The sequence below is a fragment of the Oryctolagus cuniculus genome, chromosome 1 (genome assembly GCF_051225735.1).
Source record: "Oryctolagus cuniculus isolate XC-2025 breed Fujian yellow rabbit chromosome 1, ASM5122573v1, whole genome shotgun sequence".
Classification (NCBI taxonomy): domain Eukaryota; kingdom Metazoa; phylum Chordata; class Mammalia; order Lagomorpha; family Leporidae; genus Oryctolagus; species Oryctolagus cuniculus.
Genome location: NC_142867.1, coordinates 15,708,194 through 15,725,564, shown reverse-complemented (window position 1 = coordinate 15,725,564; position 17,371 = coordinate 15,708,194). Strand labels below are relative to the sequence as shown.

General features: G+C 39.2%; 1 protein-coding gene across 1 annotated transcript; it reads left to right on the top strand.

Moving 5' to 3' along the window:
• Positions 1-3,326: 3,326 nt before the first annotated feature.
• On the top strand, positions 3,327-4,286 carry LOC100342770 (olfactory receptor 8U8). The gene has a single exon (XM_002709134.3). It carries the CDS (start codon positions 3,327-3,329, stop codon positions 4,284-4,286), a length of 960 nt encoding a protein of 319 aa, XP_002709180.3.
• The last annotated feature ends 13,085 nt before the right edge of the window (positions 4,287-17,371 follow it).

Below are 17,371 nucleotides of genomic sequence, written 5' to 3'. Positions count from 1 at the left end.
TTTGACAGGCAGAGTTAGACAGTGAGAGAGAGAGACAGAGAGAAAGCTCTTCCTTCTGTTGGTTCACTCCCCAAATGGCCACTACGGCCGGCGCGCTGCACTGATCCGAAGCCAGGAGCCAGTTGCTTCCTCCAGGTCTCCAATGTGGGTGCAGCGCCAAAGCACTTGGGCCATCCTCCACTGCCTCCCCAGACCAGAGCTTTTAACAAATGCCTACGCATACAATATTGAAATGTATGATCCTTTGATAAATTGGGTCCACATTCCCTAAAGAACTATTTGCAGTAAATTTCCAAAGACAGTTCCCACCTTCCTTTCTTAACCAATTTAAGATTGACATTAATGAGTTAAAACAGCAACTTTTTAAACACGCACAGTATTTTGTGAGTTAGGGAATCTTTAGCAAAGTCATACGAATCACAAAACTGTAGTTCAGTAGTTCTTCAAGAGCAAAGAATCACATCAATACATCTCCCAAAAGAGTATGGGATGTAAATATTCCTGATAATTTAGTTTAATCATGTGCTGCAGTAAGATCCTTTGGGACAGAGGCACTAACAAAACCAAGCAACCTGCTGTTTGCACTCAGTATTCAGAAAAACAGATGTACCCACTGCCTAGGAAAGTTAACAGAGTTGCGGACTGTGACTAACTGATGGGATATAGAGTCACTTTAGATGCTGAAGGTAATTTTTAAATTAAAAGCATGTAATTTGTTTTATTAAATGAAAGAGTGGAATTGCTTTTTGTAAAATAAAGACAAACTTTTTTTCTGATTTTCTTTTAGTTTGCATGCTGCATACATTATGATTTTAAATTAATTGATATATTGAAATGAGCAACAATTCCAATTTGGAATCTATGAAATTTGGAAAAATCAGAACCATAATTTGTATCAAAATTGTGTTTTTGTTCTCTCAGTAGCTACTGATTTTACCTGGGATCAGTGAAGAGTTCGTTAGACAAAACTTGTCAGTGTGACCCCAGATGTATTCTCCAAAGCAAAGAATTAAACTTAAGAGTAGGAAAAGAAATATTCAAATAGTATTACCCCAATTAATCTTTAATTTCTCAAAACCTATCATGCAGAAGAGACAACATTAGAAAAACACTATGGGTGTCAACCACCTAAACTCTATCAGGGGAACAATTATACAAATGGTAATGACAAATGGGAGAATAATACACATAAGGCATGACTAAATTGTTTCTTGAATACAAATAGGAAAGGTACTAACTCAACAAAGGAAAGAAAAAACCTTGAAGAATAAAGTAGGGCTTTTCCCTTTTGCTGTCCTTTTTTCTCATGGCAAATTATACTAAGAAAGACCATGGAAATACATGTTGTTACAGACAAATGGAGATGTATCATTTATTAGACAAAATGGAGAAAAAAGCTTGGATGTGGAAGCTAGTATTGTAGTGGATGAATTTGGTATAAGCAGCCTAAATTACAAAAATTCTATTTTGTATAAAAATTTACTTCCTTTTTTCTCTATCCTTTCTCACTTTTGGGCTCAAAATTCACTTATATTTTTAACACAAAAAGTAGAGATTTGGAATTTATGGGTTCTTAAGTCCTATTTCCACTTTGCTCTGATCAATTATTAAATTTCATCTGTGTTAGGCTGTCAGGAGAGCATATACAATTAAGTTATGATAAAAATAAGATGGCTGAGTATAACTTAAAAGCTATTAATTTTGATAAAAAATAACTAGCTTTTGATACACCGAAAAATAGTTCAAATATTCAAATGATATTAGTTAAATCTGAAGAACTGTAGAGAATAGAATCACAGGATCTTATTTTATTAATATGACTATTCACAGAGTAACTCAGAGAATGAGTAAACGTATTTTCATCTTTAGATATAAAGGTAAAAGGGAGAGAAAAATAATTCAAAAGAAGTATGAGAAAATTGACATTTGACATTTAAATATTCAATTCACTCATTAAAATTAATCAAAATTAATAAGAAAAAACAGAGAAATATTTTCAATTTTAAATTCACTAGAAAATAAATATTAATATACAAAATATAATTCTATTCCACATTAGAGTACCCACATTTGATACAGGGCTCCAATTCCTAACTCCAGTTTCCTGCTAAAGCAGACGCTGGAAGGCAGGATTGAAGACCCAAGTAATTGACTCTCTGTCACCCATGTGAATATCTGGACTCCTGAATTGAGTTCTCTGCTCCTGGTTTTGATATCTGCCCAACCCATCTATCACAGGCATTTGGGAGTAAAATGGCAGATGGCAGCTCTCTCTGTGTGTCTTTTGTCTGTCTCTCTCTAGTTCTCAAATAAGTAAATTTTTTTATAAAGATGTGTTATGTGTTTCTTTGGTGAAAGACAAAAACATCAAGAGACATAAAGTCACACCTAAATATCTTGAAAAGCATCTATCAATTTTAGCTTCATTTACTATAAGATTATATGAGGATTCATTATCCTTTGATCATGTAAGTTTATGCTTGAGAGATAATGATTTTTTTACAATATGGAAATAATTTAGGTTTCCACCAACAGAATAAATAGAATGTAGAATATGAAGAATATAAAATGCAGATATGTGGACTCTTGAGTCAGAAGCAAATAGATGTGATGCCCAGCTGTACTCAAACCAGCTATCTGATTTTTTTTTCAGATGTTTATTTGTCATTCTCCTCTTCCTGATCTTTAAAATGTACAAAGAAATGAGACTTTTAAATCAAGATTTTTTGACATTAAACAAGGTAAACAATAGATTTCACATTCCATAAAGTTAGCTATTTTCAATATTTTATTAACACATCATGAAGGTTATATTGCAGTTGACACGCTTATACATGATGTTATCTGTGTAAAATTTTAAAAACAAAATTGTTTTTCTGCCAGCTTTGGGACAATGGCAGTTGAGTGTGCAAGGATAAGATGACAAATATGTCAGAGTGATGTGTCTTCAGATTTATTTTATGTCACTAATACCAACATCTGTTAAATAAAAAGAGCTTCAACTTTTTAACATGTCACATTATAGTTTTAGATAACGGAAAGTACAAAATGTTAAACGGAATCGTTGACAATATACACTATTTTGCAGCTTTCATCTTTGTCCATAAAAAATGTTTGGGGGGTGGGATAGGCCTTTCCTACAGATATGCTTTCTTCTATCCATCCCATTCCCAGAACTTCCCTATATGTTGTAATCCCTACATTGGGAAACAAAAAATCTTTACAAGATAGTGAAACATAAAAACACTACTTTCAGAAAAGGCATAAATATACTACTTGGATTGAATTCTTCTCCCAACTTGTGCATCCAGACTCCCTGAAGACACATGGCTCAGAACAACTGTACTCAGGTGACAGAGTTTGTTCTTGTGGGTCTCACGGATCGTCAGGTGTTGAAGATGCCCCTCTTTGTTATATTCTTATCCATCTACCTTTTCACAGTGGTGGGCAACCTAGGCTTGGTCATAATCATTAGAACAGATGCAAGACTCAATACACCAATGTATTTCTTCCTTAGCAACCTGGCTTTTGTTGATTTCTGCTATACTTCTGTCATTACACCCAAAATGCTTGGGAATTTCTTATACAAACAAAATGTTATATCCTTCAATGCTTGTGCGGCTCAGTTGGGCTGCTTTCTCACCTTCATGGTTTCAGAGTGCTTGTTGTTGGCCTCCATGGCTTATGATAGATACGTGGCCATTTGTAACCCCCTCTTTTACATGATAACAATGTCTCCAGGAACCTGCATTCAGCTTGTAGCTGCCCCCTATAGCTACAGCCTCCTGATGGCACTGTTTCATACTACCCTCACCTTTCGACTGTGCTATTGTCACTCTAATACTGTCAATCATTTCTATTGTGATGACATGCCCCTCCTCCGGCTAACATGCTCAGACACTCACTCCAAACAACTCTGGATTTTGACCTGTGCTGGAATCACATTCATTTCCTCTGTTCTGATTGTTTTTGTTTCTTACATGTTCATTATTTTTGCCATCCTGAGGATGCGCTCAGCTGAGGGGAGGCGGAAAGCCTTCTCTACATGTAGCTCCCACATGCTGGCAGTCACCATATTCTATGGGACTCTGATCTTCATGTATTTACAGCCCAGTTCTAAACATTCTCTAGACACAGATAAGATGGCCTCTGTCTTCTACACAGTGATCATCCCCATGTTGAACCCCTTAATCTACAGTCTCCGCAACAAGGATGTGAAGGAAGCCCTCAAGAAAATCCTCATCAATGGAAACAAGGCTTTTGTGTTTGTGAAGTTAAGAAAATGACTCCAGATGGACAGAAGGGGAGTTTACTTTATGATGTGTCTTTTGCATATTAATATTAGTAAGTGCCTGGTTTATATGATAAAGATTTATTTATAGTAAGATGAAATCATTCCCTGCTTCTGCTTTTCATATGCAGGAGTCATCGTGAGAAGTTACATCAAATAGTAACTTGCATGAGAAAATATATTTTGCCTGTTTATTATATCTTCTAATAGCTAGACAATTACATTTTACCGATGAGTAGACAACAGTGAATACATAATGAATTCTCAGTTTAAAATGATAAAAATTCTTTAGTAATTCATTTATGAGTATTTTAATAACAAAGTAGATCTAAATAAAATTTCCCAAATTATTTGTAATATCTCAATTAAATTGCAATGGTTTCAACAGTGGGTAATTTTTTTCTTTTTAGGAAACATTTGTTGATACATGAACATACTGTTTTTGCTTGAGACAGAATGGAGTGAAGGAATACTAATGCTATTGAAAGGGTAGATACCAGATATGATACAAAATAATATTTAATTTACAGAACAGCTCCGCAATTACAAAAAAAAATTATCCAATCCAAAATGGTAATACTGCCAATATTACCATATACTGCCATACTGCCATAAACAATATATTTCAGTAACTCTGAAATCTGATTTTTTTTTTCTTCTGAAGGACGTTGCTATTGCTGAGCTCAGCTATTGCTGAGTCTTTCTCTATTGATTTTGGAAAGTATCTTATCTGGACTTAATTTGTAATGTGGTCACTTATTCATCAGATCAAGATTTCTTTTTCTTTCTTATCCTTTCACAAGTGTCAGAAAGTTGTTGCTTTTCCTGCTAGACTAGCACTTAATTACTGGTGAGTAGTCGTGCTGAAACCTTTCGAGTCTGTAAACCTCCAACCCAACCCTCATTTGTCAGTCTATATCTGGTTTGTAGAGTATATTTGATGTTTTATTAGTGTTAAAGAAATTACTTTCTGCTGATCAGTATCAAATCTCCATTCTTCGAGATATAGGTCATCAGACAGATCAAGATATGTGAAAAATTGGGCTGTGTATCAAATTCATCAAAGGCCAATTCCTGTCTGGGTTCTCTCTATTAAATTCTAGCTAGTCCTACCTACAATTGTTCACTTGCTCCTATTGGTACCATGCCCTAACTCTTGGAGAGCTGCGTTTACTACCATGGCATAGGTTTTCTTAACTTGTTCTTTTTCTTTCTTTTTTTTTTTTTTTTTTTTTTTTTTTTTTTTGACAGGCAGAGTGGACAGTGAGAGAGAGAGACAGAGAGAAAGGTCTTCCTTTGCCGTTGGTTCACCCTCCAATGGCCGCCGCGGCCGGCGCGCTGCGGCCGGCGCACCGCGCTGATCCGATGGCAGGAGCCAGGAGCCAGGTGCTTTTCCTGGTCTCCCATGGGGTGCAGGGCCCAAGCACCTGGGCCATCCTCCACTGCACTCCCTGGCCACAGCAGAGGGCTGGCCTGGAAGAGGGGCAACCGGGACAGAATCCGGCGCCCCGACCGGGACTAGAACCCGGTGTGCCGGCGCCGCTAGGCGGAGGATTAGCCTAGTGAGCCGCGGCGCCGGCTGTTCTTTTTCTTTCTTGAAACAAAATATATTTATTTTGTTGCAATTGTTTTTCTTTTTGTTTTGTTTTGTTCCTTTAAAATTTGTGACCAGAGACTGGCATTTTGATGTAACAGGAAAAGCTGGTGCCTGCAACACCAGCATCCCTTATGACCACCAATTTGTATCCCAGCTGCTCCATTTCCAATCTAACTTCCTGTTAAGGACCTGCGGAAAGGAACAGAAGATGGCCCAAGTGTTTGGGCCCCTGATACCCACTTGGGAGACCAAGATAAAACTTCTGGTTCCTGACTTTGGCCTGTCCCAGCGCTGGTAGTTGGGGCCATCTGGGGAGTGAATCAGCAGATGGAAGATTGCTCTCTCCTTGTGTGCATCTCTCTCTTGTAATCTGTACCTCTATCCAATAAATGAATAAATCTTTGAAATAAATACATAAGCAAAATTTATGACTAATGTATAATTGTATCTCTTTATTGGGCACAGTGCAATGTTTCAGCACAGGCATGCAGTATAAAGGGATCAGTCGGGGTGATCAGCATCTCCACCTCCCCACCTTCCTCCAGGTTTGGACCTTGCCAATTCCTCTCCTCCCACTGTTGAGTGTTCCACTCTTTACTCCATGTGGAAGGCACTCTGCCTGCCTTGGCCATGAAGCTGCTTGCTTCATGTCCGTGCCTGCCTTGAACAGTCTTAGGTGTGGCTTGGGGATAACCTCTGCCAAGATTGCCACAGACTTGCACTGTTCTTATCTAAAATTTTTCAGTTTTATAGAAATATGACTTTCTTTTCCTTCTTTCCCATATTTCAAGAGACCTGAAACTATTGAATTATTGGTTTTAATATTTTGGAGATACAATGAATTTGGGAAAAACTTGCCAAAATCTCCACTTTTGATTACCCAAAAATCCTATCACAAAAATATAGACCCAAATCAAATAATTGAACCCTCCAAACAACATTATTTACCATATAATTTGCTGATTCTTGAGGAAATGTAAGTAAAAACAAAATCTTCTCTCAACGCAGGAGATCTCTCTGCAAAGATAGAAGAGAAAGAAAAGAGTTGTGTTATTGACTGAGCATTAAACCGGAATATGATGTGTATCACAGGCAATCCCCTGAGAGACTACAAAAAAAAAATCCCAAGGTTTTATACAAGGAACAGAAAGAATCAAGTATACATGTGTTCCCCAAATAAACAGTGAATATGACTGAAATAAGAGAACTTGATGGCACCAACTTCAACATACATTTCATCCTTAATGCATTTCATAATTTTGAACCATCTGCATTAGCTCATTCTCATCCAAATGTAAAATAAACTCTTGTCTTCAAGACTAGAGGTAGTTTGCAGGTTGGAGCAAATCCATCTAATTAAGGCTCATCCTCCTATAAAATCTATGATATAGGAACACTCTCTTCCTTAATGATTGTATGTCAGAGATACTTCCAGGATATTTAACAAAGGTATTCCTGGGGCTCGCTCTGTGGCATAGTAGGCTAAGCCTCCACCTAGGACACCAGCATCTCATATGGACCCTGGTTCATGTCCCAGCTGCTCCTCTTCCAATCCAGCTCCCTGCTTATGGCCTGGGAAAGCAGTAGACAAAGGCCCAAGTGCTGGGGCCCCTGCACCTGAAGCCCCAGGACAAGCTCTTGGCTCTTGGCTTCGAGTTGGCCAAGCTCCAGCCTTTGTGGCTATCTAGGGAGTGAACCAGCAGTTGGAAGAGTTGGAAGACATTTCTCTCTGTTTCTTCCTTTCTCTCTCTGTAACCCTGCCTCTCAAATAAATAAATAAAAGCTTTAAAAAAGAAAGATATTCCTATGCCTTAGAGCAGTTGGTGAAAGACTATTATTTTATTGAAAATTTAAGATGTTATATGCACTTCTAAGAAACAGAGACATAATTAAAACAATGTGCAATCACAAAATGTCTGTAGTAAATATTCTAAGATAGGGTATGCATGAGTGGGAATGGGGGAAAGGTGAGAAGTCTCTTCCATTATTTCAACAGAAAAAATTAAGCCACTTATTTTTTATGTTTTTATTTATCATTATATACCTCTCCTAGTTAAAGCCTTTTTGACTATAAAACTTCAGTGAATCAGCAGTAGATAATATATTGCAAAAGTAGGCACTTCTCTATAAAATAAATATCAAAATATAGTTAAAAATATGAAGCCTTCCCTAAGAATCCTCTAATCTACTTGGAGTTTGACTCTAGCTCTAGTTTCCCAATTTACTCTCTCTTTTTTCCTCCATGCTAATCTACATTCTAGTAAGCAAATTAATTCATCATAACATTTGTTGTTGTTCAGTAGAGTTAAGTCAGAGATTCAACGGAATGATCCTAAAATAAATGCAAACATTCCAGCTCTTTACCACTTTGTTTTCTCTCTCTCTCTTAGATTGAAAGGGGGAATCTCAAACTTCCTTGGAATGTATGCAGGGCAGCTGTACTCCCCGAACCTTCTGCTCCCAAACTCATGTACCTAAACTATCTAAGTTATAGACACATAAATGGACCTTCCATTTAAAACAGAGTTACCTAGTATAAGACAATTGCTATTTAGGATATACATAACACGATTACTGTGGTTTTTCAAAGAGTAAGATAGTATTTGGAATTGATGCAATCAATGTCTTGCGCAAATGAACCATTTTTGATTTGTTCTTAAACCTGAGCATGCATCGGTGTCACGTGGAGAGCTTATCAAAGCGTAGGCTGCTGAGTCAAATTCTCAGGGCATAAAGTCAAGCATGGATTCAAAACAGTTGCATCCTACCAAGCTCTCAAGTTTTCCTGATGCTTCCTGCATATGCCAGATTTTAATAACCACTGTTCCCTAAGCTCCATCTGCCATATGTGTACAGCAACTCCTGGTGTCTTTTCTCTCTCAAGAGCTAGTACCTACATCTCTGTGAGGAAACTGTCTCAGGCTTCCTTTGGTTCTTTAGCTTACGTGTGAGGTGAATCAGAAGTTGCTAGGAATTTACTTCTTAGGAGAAAGCCCTTAACCAATAACTGCAATTAACAGAGGATACATTCAACCTCCCCTGTTCATTAGAGTAATTCAGGGGTTGGACCCACCCTATCCCCAGAATTCTCCCACAGGAATATAACCAAAGTTAGTGCCCCAGACTTTGCTGTTACAGCTCATTGGATATGCTTTCTTCTTTGGTCCCACTTCTCACACAATAACTGTTCTTGGGCACAATTCCTAACAAATGACTTCTACACAAATCTTTGACTTTTTCTAAAGGATCCCAACCTAATTCCTGAACCTTATAGCATTTGTATAACTTACCAGAAAACAGCTCTATCTACTTTGCTTCTAGTCACAAAATCCTGAGAGTTTTCTGTTCTGGGTAAAGGATGCTCCATGAAAAGTTGACTTTCAGGACATGGGGACCTCACTATGAATAGAACCACAAACTGACTATACTTGGAAAATTCATTATTTCCTTCTTTGTGTCTGGATTTTCTCATTGACAAAATGGTGGTGCTATGCTAACAAACAATAGGGTTTTTATTTTTTTTTTAGTTTGTAAATTTTTTGTATAAAAATGAATTTTTAAAGATGTATTTATTTATTTGAAAGTCAGAGTTGCAGGGAGAGAGGGAGAGACAGTGAGAGAGAGAGAAAGATCTTCCATCCACTGGTTCATTCCCTAGGTGGCTGTAATGGTCAGGGCTGAGCCAGGCCATAGCCAGGAGCTTGGAGCTTCATCCAGGCCCTGCACAGGAGTAACAGGGGAGCAAAGCACTTGGTCCATCCTCTGTCGCTTTTTCTAGGTCTTTAGTAGCACATTAGAAAGAAGCCAGATCAGAGGTAGAACAGCTAGGAGCCAGGACATCAACTGGAACCCACATGGGATTGATATAGAGAATAGATTTCAAGTGTTTCATTATGTACAGTTTTTTTTGTTTGCTTGTTTGTTTGTTTGTTTGTTTGTTTACAGGCAGAGTGGACAGTGAGAGAGACAGAGAAAGGTCTTCCTTTTTGCTGTTGATTCACCCTCCAATGGCCGCCATGGCCGGCGCACCGCACTGATCCGATGGCAGGAGTCAGGTATTTATCCTGGTCTCCCATTTGGGTGCAGGGCCCAAGGACTTGGGCCATCCTCCACTGCACTCCCTGGCCACAGCAGAGAGCGGGCCTGCAAGAGGGGCAACTGGGACAGAATCCGGCACCCCGACCCGGACTAGAACCCAGTGTGCTGGTGCTGCAAGGCAAAGGTTTGCCTAGTGAGCTGCGGTGCTGGCCTCATTATCATTATGTACAGTTCTAAGATGATAACTGTATTTCACTCTCCCTTGTCTCCCTCCCTTGTTACCCCTCCTTTTTTTTTTTTTTTTTTTTTTGGATTTATTCAGACAGAGGATGGGAGGGAGAGGGAGGGAGAGAGAGAAAGAGAAAGAGAATCTTTTGTCTGCTGTCCCACTCCCCAAATGGCCACAATGCGCAGAGCTGGGCCAGGCTAAAGCCAGGAGCCAGGAGCTTCTTCTGGGTTTCCCAGTTGGATGCAGGGGAGCAAGCAGCCATTTTCTGCTGCTTTCTCAGGCCATTCGCTGGGAGCTGGATCAGAAGTAGAGCACCAGGGACTAAAACCAGCACACATATGGGATACTGGCATTGCAGGTAGAGGCCTAAAGAGTAATGGCCCTGGCCGGCGCCGCGGCTCACTAGGCTAATCCTCCGCCTAGCAGCACCAGCACACAGGGTTCTAGTCCCGGTTGGGGCGCCGGATTCTGTCCCGGTTGCCCCTCTTCCAGGCCAGCTCTCTGCTGTGGCCAGGGAGTGCAGTGGAGGATGGCCCAGGTGCTTGGGCCCTGCACCCCATGGGAGACCAGGAAAAGCACCTGGCTCCTGGCTCCTGCCATCGGATCAGCGCGGTGCGCCGGCCGCAGCGCGCCGGCCGTGGCGGCCATTGGAGGGTGAACCAACGGCAAAGGAAGACCTTTCTCTCTGTCTCTCTCTCTCACTGTCCACTCTGCCTGTCAAAAAAAAAAAAAAAAAAGAGTAATGGCCTTTTTTTCCTTTTTTCTTTAATTTTTGCAGAGACATAATTTCAACCTACTCTAATTACAAGCTTAATTCACCACTAAATATTATATTCAAAAAAATAAAAGCTAGAAAGAGCACAGTTCCACAGGATTATAAACAAGGAATGAAAACAATAATCATATCACAAAATATCCATTTAATTCCTACACTGTTTTTGGAATTCTATATTAACTGTCACATGTTAGAGAAAGTATATCATGATATTTGTCTTTTTTGGGAATGTTATTTTTCACTAAATAATGTTTTCCATTATGGTTTCCAGTTGCATACATTTTGCTGCAAAAAACAGGATTTCATTATTTTTTATTGCTGATCAGTACTCCATAGTGTATATTTGTAATTTCTTTTATCCACTTGTCAGATGATGGACAGCTGGGATGTTTCCATATTTGAATTATTGTGAACTGAGCTACAATAAATATGAGGGTACAAATAATTCTTTCACGTTCTGATTTGTTTGTTTGGGTAAGTTTCCAGAAGTGGGACAGCTGACTCATGTGCTAGATCTATTTTTGCATTTCGAAGACATCTCCGTACTGTCTTCCATTATGGTTGTGCTAGTTTACATTTCCATCAGCAGTGTATTAGGGTACCATTTTCCTGACATCCTCAGCAGCATTTATTGTTTTCGCTTTTCAGATGAGAGCCATTCTAACTGAGGTAAGATGAAATCTCATTGTAATTTTGATTTGCATTTCCCTGATGGCACCCCACTTGCTGGTGTTAGAGCTACAGCTGTGACCAGCTGTGGGAACTGCCATATTGGACTTTGGGTCTGTTGCCCATCTTCCAGGAAGGGCAGAAGTCCCTATAGGAGCCACCATCTTGGCAACCACGTGTTTTTACTGGAAGTCACCATATTGGGGCTAAAGTCTCACCCTCTGAGGCAAGAAGTGGAACCTCCACCATGTTTGGATACCCCTCTTCCTGATGCTATCATGGTTACTAGGCAACAGAAAGTGTTCTCCCACCCAAAACTAGCATGCCTGATTTGAAAGCCAAAAACCTGTGGCAAAGCAATTGTTGGTAACCATAAAACCATTCCATGAAACTAAAGGCTTAAGTTTTAACCTCCTTAAGTGCGTAAATTATCCTTAAAAACACATTACAAGTAATTTGGAAACATTTATATATTGGTAAACACTAGTAAACTGCACGCTCTTTTTCACACCTTTCCTACCACATCTCATTAATACTAATAGTCTGTATTGGCCTCTTGTTTCCCAAAAGCTACCAAAATCAGAAAGATAAAAGATACTAATCTTTGCATTTTAGCTGCTCTACTCAAACCATGAGCACTGAGAGAAGAGACTGGGAAAGAAAAAAACTTTCAGGATTTTGAAACTGTACATTGCCAAGACAATGCATTTAGGCTCCGGCACACTGGGTTCTAGTCCCGGTCAGGGTGCCTGATTCTGTCCCAGTTGCCCCTCTTCCAGGCCCGCTCTCTGCTGTGGCCAGGGAGTGCAGTGGAGGATGGCCCAAGTCCTTGGGCCCTGCACCCCATGGGAGACCAGGATAAGTACCTGGCTCCTGCCATCGGATCAGCGCGGTGCGCTGGCTGCAGCGCGCCGGCCACGGTGGCCATTGAAGGGTGAACCAGCGTCAAAGGAAGACCTTTCTCTCTGTCTCTCTCTCTCTCACTGTCCACTCTGCCTGTCAAAAAAAAAAAAATGCATTTAAGTTCCACTTACCATACTGTTACTGCTGCTTTTGAAATATTGTTCCTCCCTGGCTGGCTCACCAATATGTTGTGGGAAAAATTAGGCCCAAAGTCCTATTTCAGGCACTTGCCTTTTATTTAGAGAATTCTAAGTACAAGCACAAACACAATATGCAGTGTGAAAAGTTTTATTTTTAGAGTGAGAAGGATACACAAAAATATGATGGCTTTATTTTAGGGAGATTGGGCCAAGAAATGTTAGGAGAGACTTCTATAACCTGATTTCCTTGGGCCCATGAGGGGAGAAAAAGCCCCCTACCCTTCACCAAACTTCTTAAGAGCCTCAAAAAGGGGAGTGGTTACATGGTACTGCCCCCAGGTCCCAGGTAGAAGGAGGTACATCCTGGGGAGGGGTCATCTGAATGACAGGTGGATTGATAGGATTACATGAGAGTGGGGGAGGCATGGCCTTCAGCTCCTGACCTATCTCCCTGGCTTTTCCCACATGAAATGTAAACAGAAGAATTTGTCTTGATTATTGTTTCAAAGTCCAAATAACAAAACACCAAGTCATATATTTTATAGAAAGATATATACAATATTTTAATGTCTAAAAATATTCTTATTTACAACAAAATTAGATATTTTGTCCTCATAGATGGATTAATATCCCATAGAAAGTATGTGGAAAATTTTATATGCAAAGCCAATATGTGAAAGAGAAAAGCCCACCCATTTCCCCTCAAATTATATTAACCTAAGTTACACAATATCAAATCCAGAATCCCTGAAAATACAAGCTTTTTGCTCTGAATCCCAGAGTTTGTATCCAATGCCTTCCTGGTCTCGCACCAGTGTGTCTTTTTAGTGTTTTCCCCAATGAAAACATTTTATGATTTTTCCTTCTTCCTGTTTGACCTTCTTACAAGATATATAAAGGGTATTTAGGTCATACTCAGCTAAAAACTGATCCCTCTAAATTACTGAGAAGACAGAAGGAAACACTTTATTTTTAGAAAAAGGAATGCCATAAATAATTGCTTGCCCTCCTCCATTTGAAAACTCTCCCAAATATTTTTACATTGCGGATGACTAATTTTCTTCCTCAGAGATGCATCTTATTTGGTTCAGGCCATTAAAAAAATTAGGGTACTCCTAAAAATACATGAAAAGGGGAATTAAAAAAAAGTTCAGTAAAAAATTTGAAATTCATGAATAATTTTTCATAGTATGCGTTTTATCAACTTTTTTGAAAATCCATATACCTTATGACCCCATCCTGTCCTCATTAAATCTCAAAGAATCCGACTCCAAATACCATCATCTCAGTAGGAACTGAGAATTCAGTGTGTGAATTATGACAGGGACACAAATCATCCCATAGCAGATGAATGACTCCTTAGCAAGTATTAATACCATTTTGTTCTCCTGCTATGATTACAGATTGGCTTAGAAAAAAATCTGGAAAAGTACTGTGTTAGGGTCGACCACCCGAAAAACGTCACCAAGAGACGTCTCTTATGCAAACAGCAAGGGGAAGCTTTATTGATTATCCAGCATGCTGGGGCTGTCTGATCATCATGAGCAGAGCAGCCCCGAATAACCAAAGGTTAGGGTTTATAAAGGCAAAAACCGCAAAACCGGGAAGGGGGGAATACACAGTTGCTATGCACGGTTGCTATACACAGTTGCTAAGATCAAAAGAGAGTACATAAAATCAAAAGAGAGTATATGGTTACTGGGGTCAACATAACCTAAAACCTAAGTGAAATTAATATTTATCATAATCTTGACAATACCAGTTACAATCTTACAATTAGAATTAGGACATGATATTAATGTAAGACACAGACAAATCACATCTTCATTATTAGCCCAGGTAACCCAGGTGCAACCTTTCTACTTTTAAGCTTGAGCAATCATGCTAGGGGGTTTTTGTGCTCTGCCAAGGGTGATGTAGTGCACTGCTATTGTCTGACTATTTGAGATCATAGTTTCAGACCAGAGTCTCACGGTGGGGGGATGCTTTCTCAGAATGGAGTCTCAAGTGCTCCAAAATGGAGTCCCTACTGTCAAGGTGCTACTTCACTCTGTCTTATTTTCACAGCTGTACCAGGAAGGTTTAAACCTGTAAGCTTAAGCTTAACTTTTTACACCCGCACATATTCAATTTTAACTCTTCACTGTTTAGACCAAGTAAATAAGGAAACTAAATAATGACAGAGAACAATCTTGAAGAGGAACCAAATATTTCAGAGTAAGCCCTATCTATCTATCTATCTATTTATTTGCCAGGCAGAGTTAGACAGTGAGAGAGAGAGACAGAGAGATTTATAGACAGTGAGAGACAGAGAGAAAGGTCTTCCTTCTGTTAGTTCACTCCCCTAATGGCTGCTATGGCCGGAGCTACACAGATCCGAAACCAGGAGCCAGGTGCTTCCTCCTGGTCTCCCATGCGGGTGCAGAGACCCAAACACTAGGGCCATCCTCCACTGCCTTCCCAGGCCACAGCAGAGAGCTGGGCTGGAAGAGGCGCAACCGGGACTAGTACCTGGTACCCCAACTGGGACTAGAACCCGGGGTGCCGGCGGCACAGGCACCGACTGAGCCATGGCACCAGCCCAAGCCTTATCTTTTAAAAAAAGTTTTTGTTTTATTTATTTGAAAGAGTGAAAGAGAGTGGGAGAGACAGACAGAAAGAATTCTTATATCCTCTGATTCACTCCCACAAATGGCTGGGAATGTCAGAGCTGGACGAGGCAAAAGCCAGGATCCAGGAAATACATCCAGGTCCCCGTGTGAGTCGCGGGGATCCAAGCATTTGGGCCATCCTCTACTTCCTTCCCAGGCCCATTAGCAGGGAGCTGGATTGGAAGTGGAGCAGCCAGGACTCAAAAAAGCACTCATATGTGTGTGGGCAGTGGCTCAAACCACTGCACTACAAGACTAGCCCAAATTACTAATATCTTTTAACATTCTTGAATAAGCCTTTGATACGTGGCAATTCAGATCTTTGAAAGATATGCTTAAGGGTTTTCTGATAATTTTTATCTTTCTTGTGAAGAAAACTTCAAACCTGTCACTTAGCAACAACATTAGCAATTAAAATAAGAATAAATAGGTATTATAAATTTAAATAAATGCTATTATTAATCAATGGAATCACTAAATACGTAAATATATATTCTAAAAATGAAAACATTAGGACAGCAATGTCATGTTAAAGGCAGATATACAGATCTGTGGTTCCTAGAAACCAGAGAATAATATTAATTGGTCTCTAGCCAATCTTGGGATCTCTAAAGGGCACACACTGATGATCTTGCATCATACTCCTAAGTAAGGTCTTTTGGGACAGAGTTATGACAAAAGCTTACAGATTGTTGCTGCTCAACCCACTTGTAGAAGAAATAGGAACACCCTCTCCCCATTACAACATGCAACTCAGTCTATAGGAACACCCTCTACCCAAGTAAGTTCAAAGAAAATATTAACTTGGGGTCAAGATAAGCATCTCAAAAAATAAGTATAATTGAATTTAGTGGACTTTGTAATAAAAGATGTTAAGTGGCATTTTTCCAGAATGAGACTAAATAATATTAACTATAATTTAGTTATATGAGAGTACTTTCAAAATTTCATGGAAATGTATTTAAATAAAAAAACAGCTGAGCATAGATTTTTTTTTAAATTTTTGAATAAAATTCTCCTTTTAACCCAAATTCCATGAACTTTTAAAGTTATCATTGTATGTATGTATGTTATAGAAATATATTTCTTATTAGTTTAAGATGAAAAAATCTGAGAATTTCAAGTTAAATCTATTAGAATGCTTGGAAATATTAGGTATTTAATATACTAGGTTGACGTCTAAGACAAAACGTTCCTTCTCAGTTTCTGCAAAAGCTAGTAATTTACCCAAATTAAGTTTACATATCAAAACTAAGTCACTGGGGGCCGGAACAGTGCCATGGGGGGCTAATTCTTTGCCTGTGGTGCAGGCATCCCATATGGGTGCTGTTTCTAGACCCGCTGCTCCTCTTCTGATCCAGCTTTCTACTGTATTCTGGGAAAGCAGTAGAAGATGGCCCAGATACTTGGGCCCCTCCACCTGCGTGGGAGACCCAGCGGAGGTTCCTGTCTCCTGGCTTTGGATCAGCCCAGCTCCTGACATTGCTGCCATTTGAGGAGTGAACTAGTGGATGGAAGACCTTTCTCTCTGTTTCTCCCTCTCCATGTAGCTCTACCTCTCAAATAAATAAAATCTTAAAAAAAAAAAATTCAGCACTATGTTACTTAATATATTTGATATGTGTAAGAAAATTAATTATGAATAAGGCATATAAACGGAAATGTTATTGAACATTTTCATATTTAATTTCTTATTATCCAGCATTGAGAAGGAACTACATTAGCAAATGACAAAAAAATTGTGGCTTGTACCAATGGAGTCCACAATCTATTAGGAGAAGAAATATGAAGATAGATGGCTGCTATTTATGCAGGAGGATATGTAAATGAGTTACATATCTTGCATCTCCAGATGACAAAGATGAAAGGAGTTAACATAAGGTGGAAATTAAAAATCAGAGATGTATTTAAGGACAAACAGGATTTTTCCCTTTGATTCACCAATCATAACTCTACCAGTAGAGATATGCAAAGGGAAAAGTACATAAAAAAGCAGGGAAGCATGTGAAGGCAAATCATATTAGAGGACTGCAAAACAATTACTCTAGTTAGATTACTGAGTGTTGGTTGTGACAAAT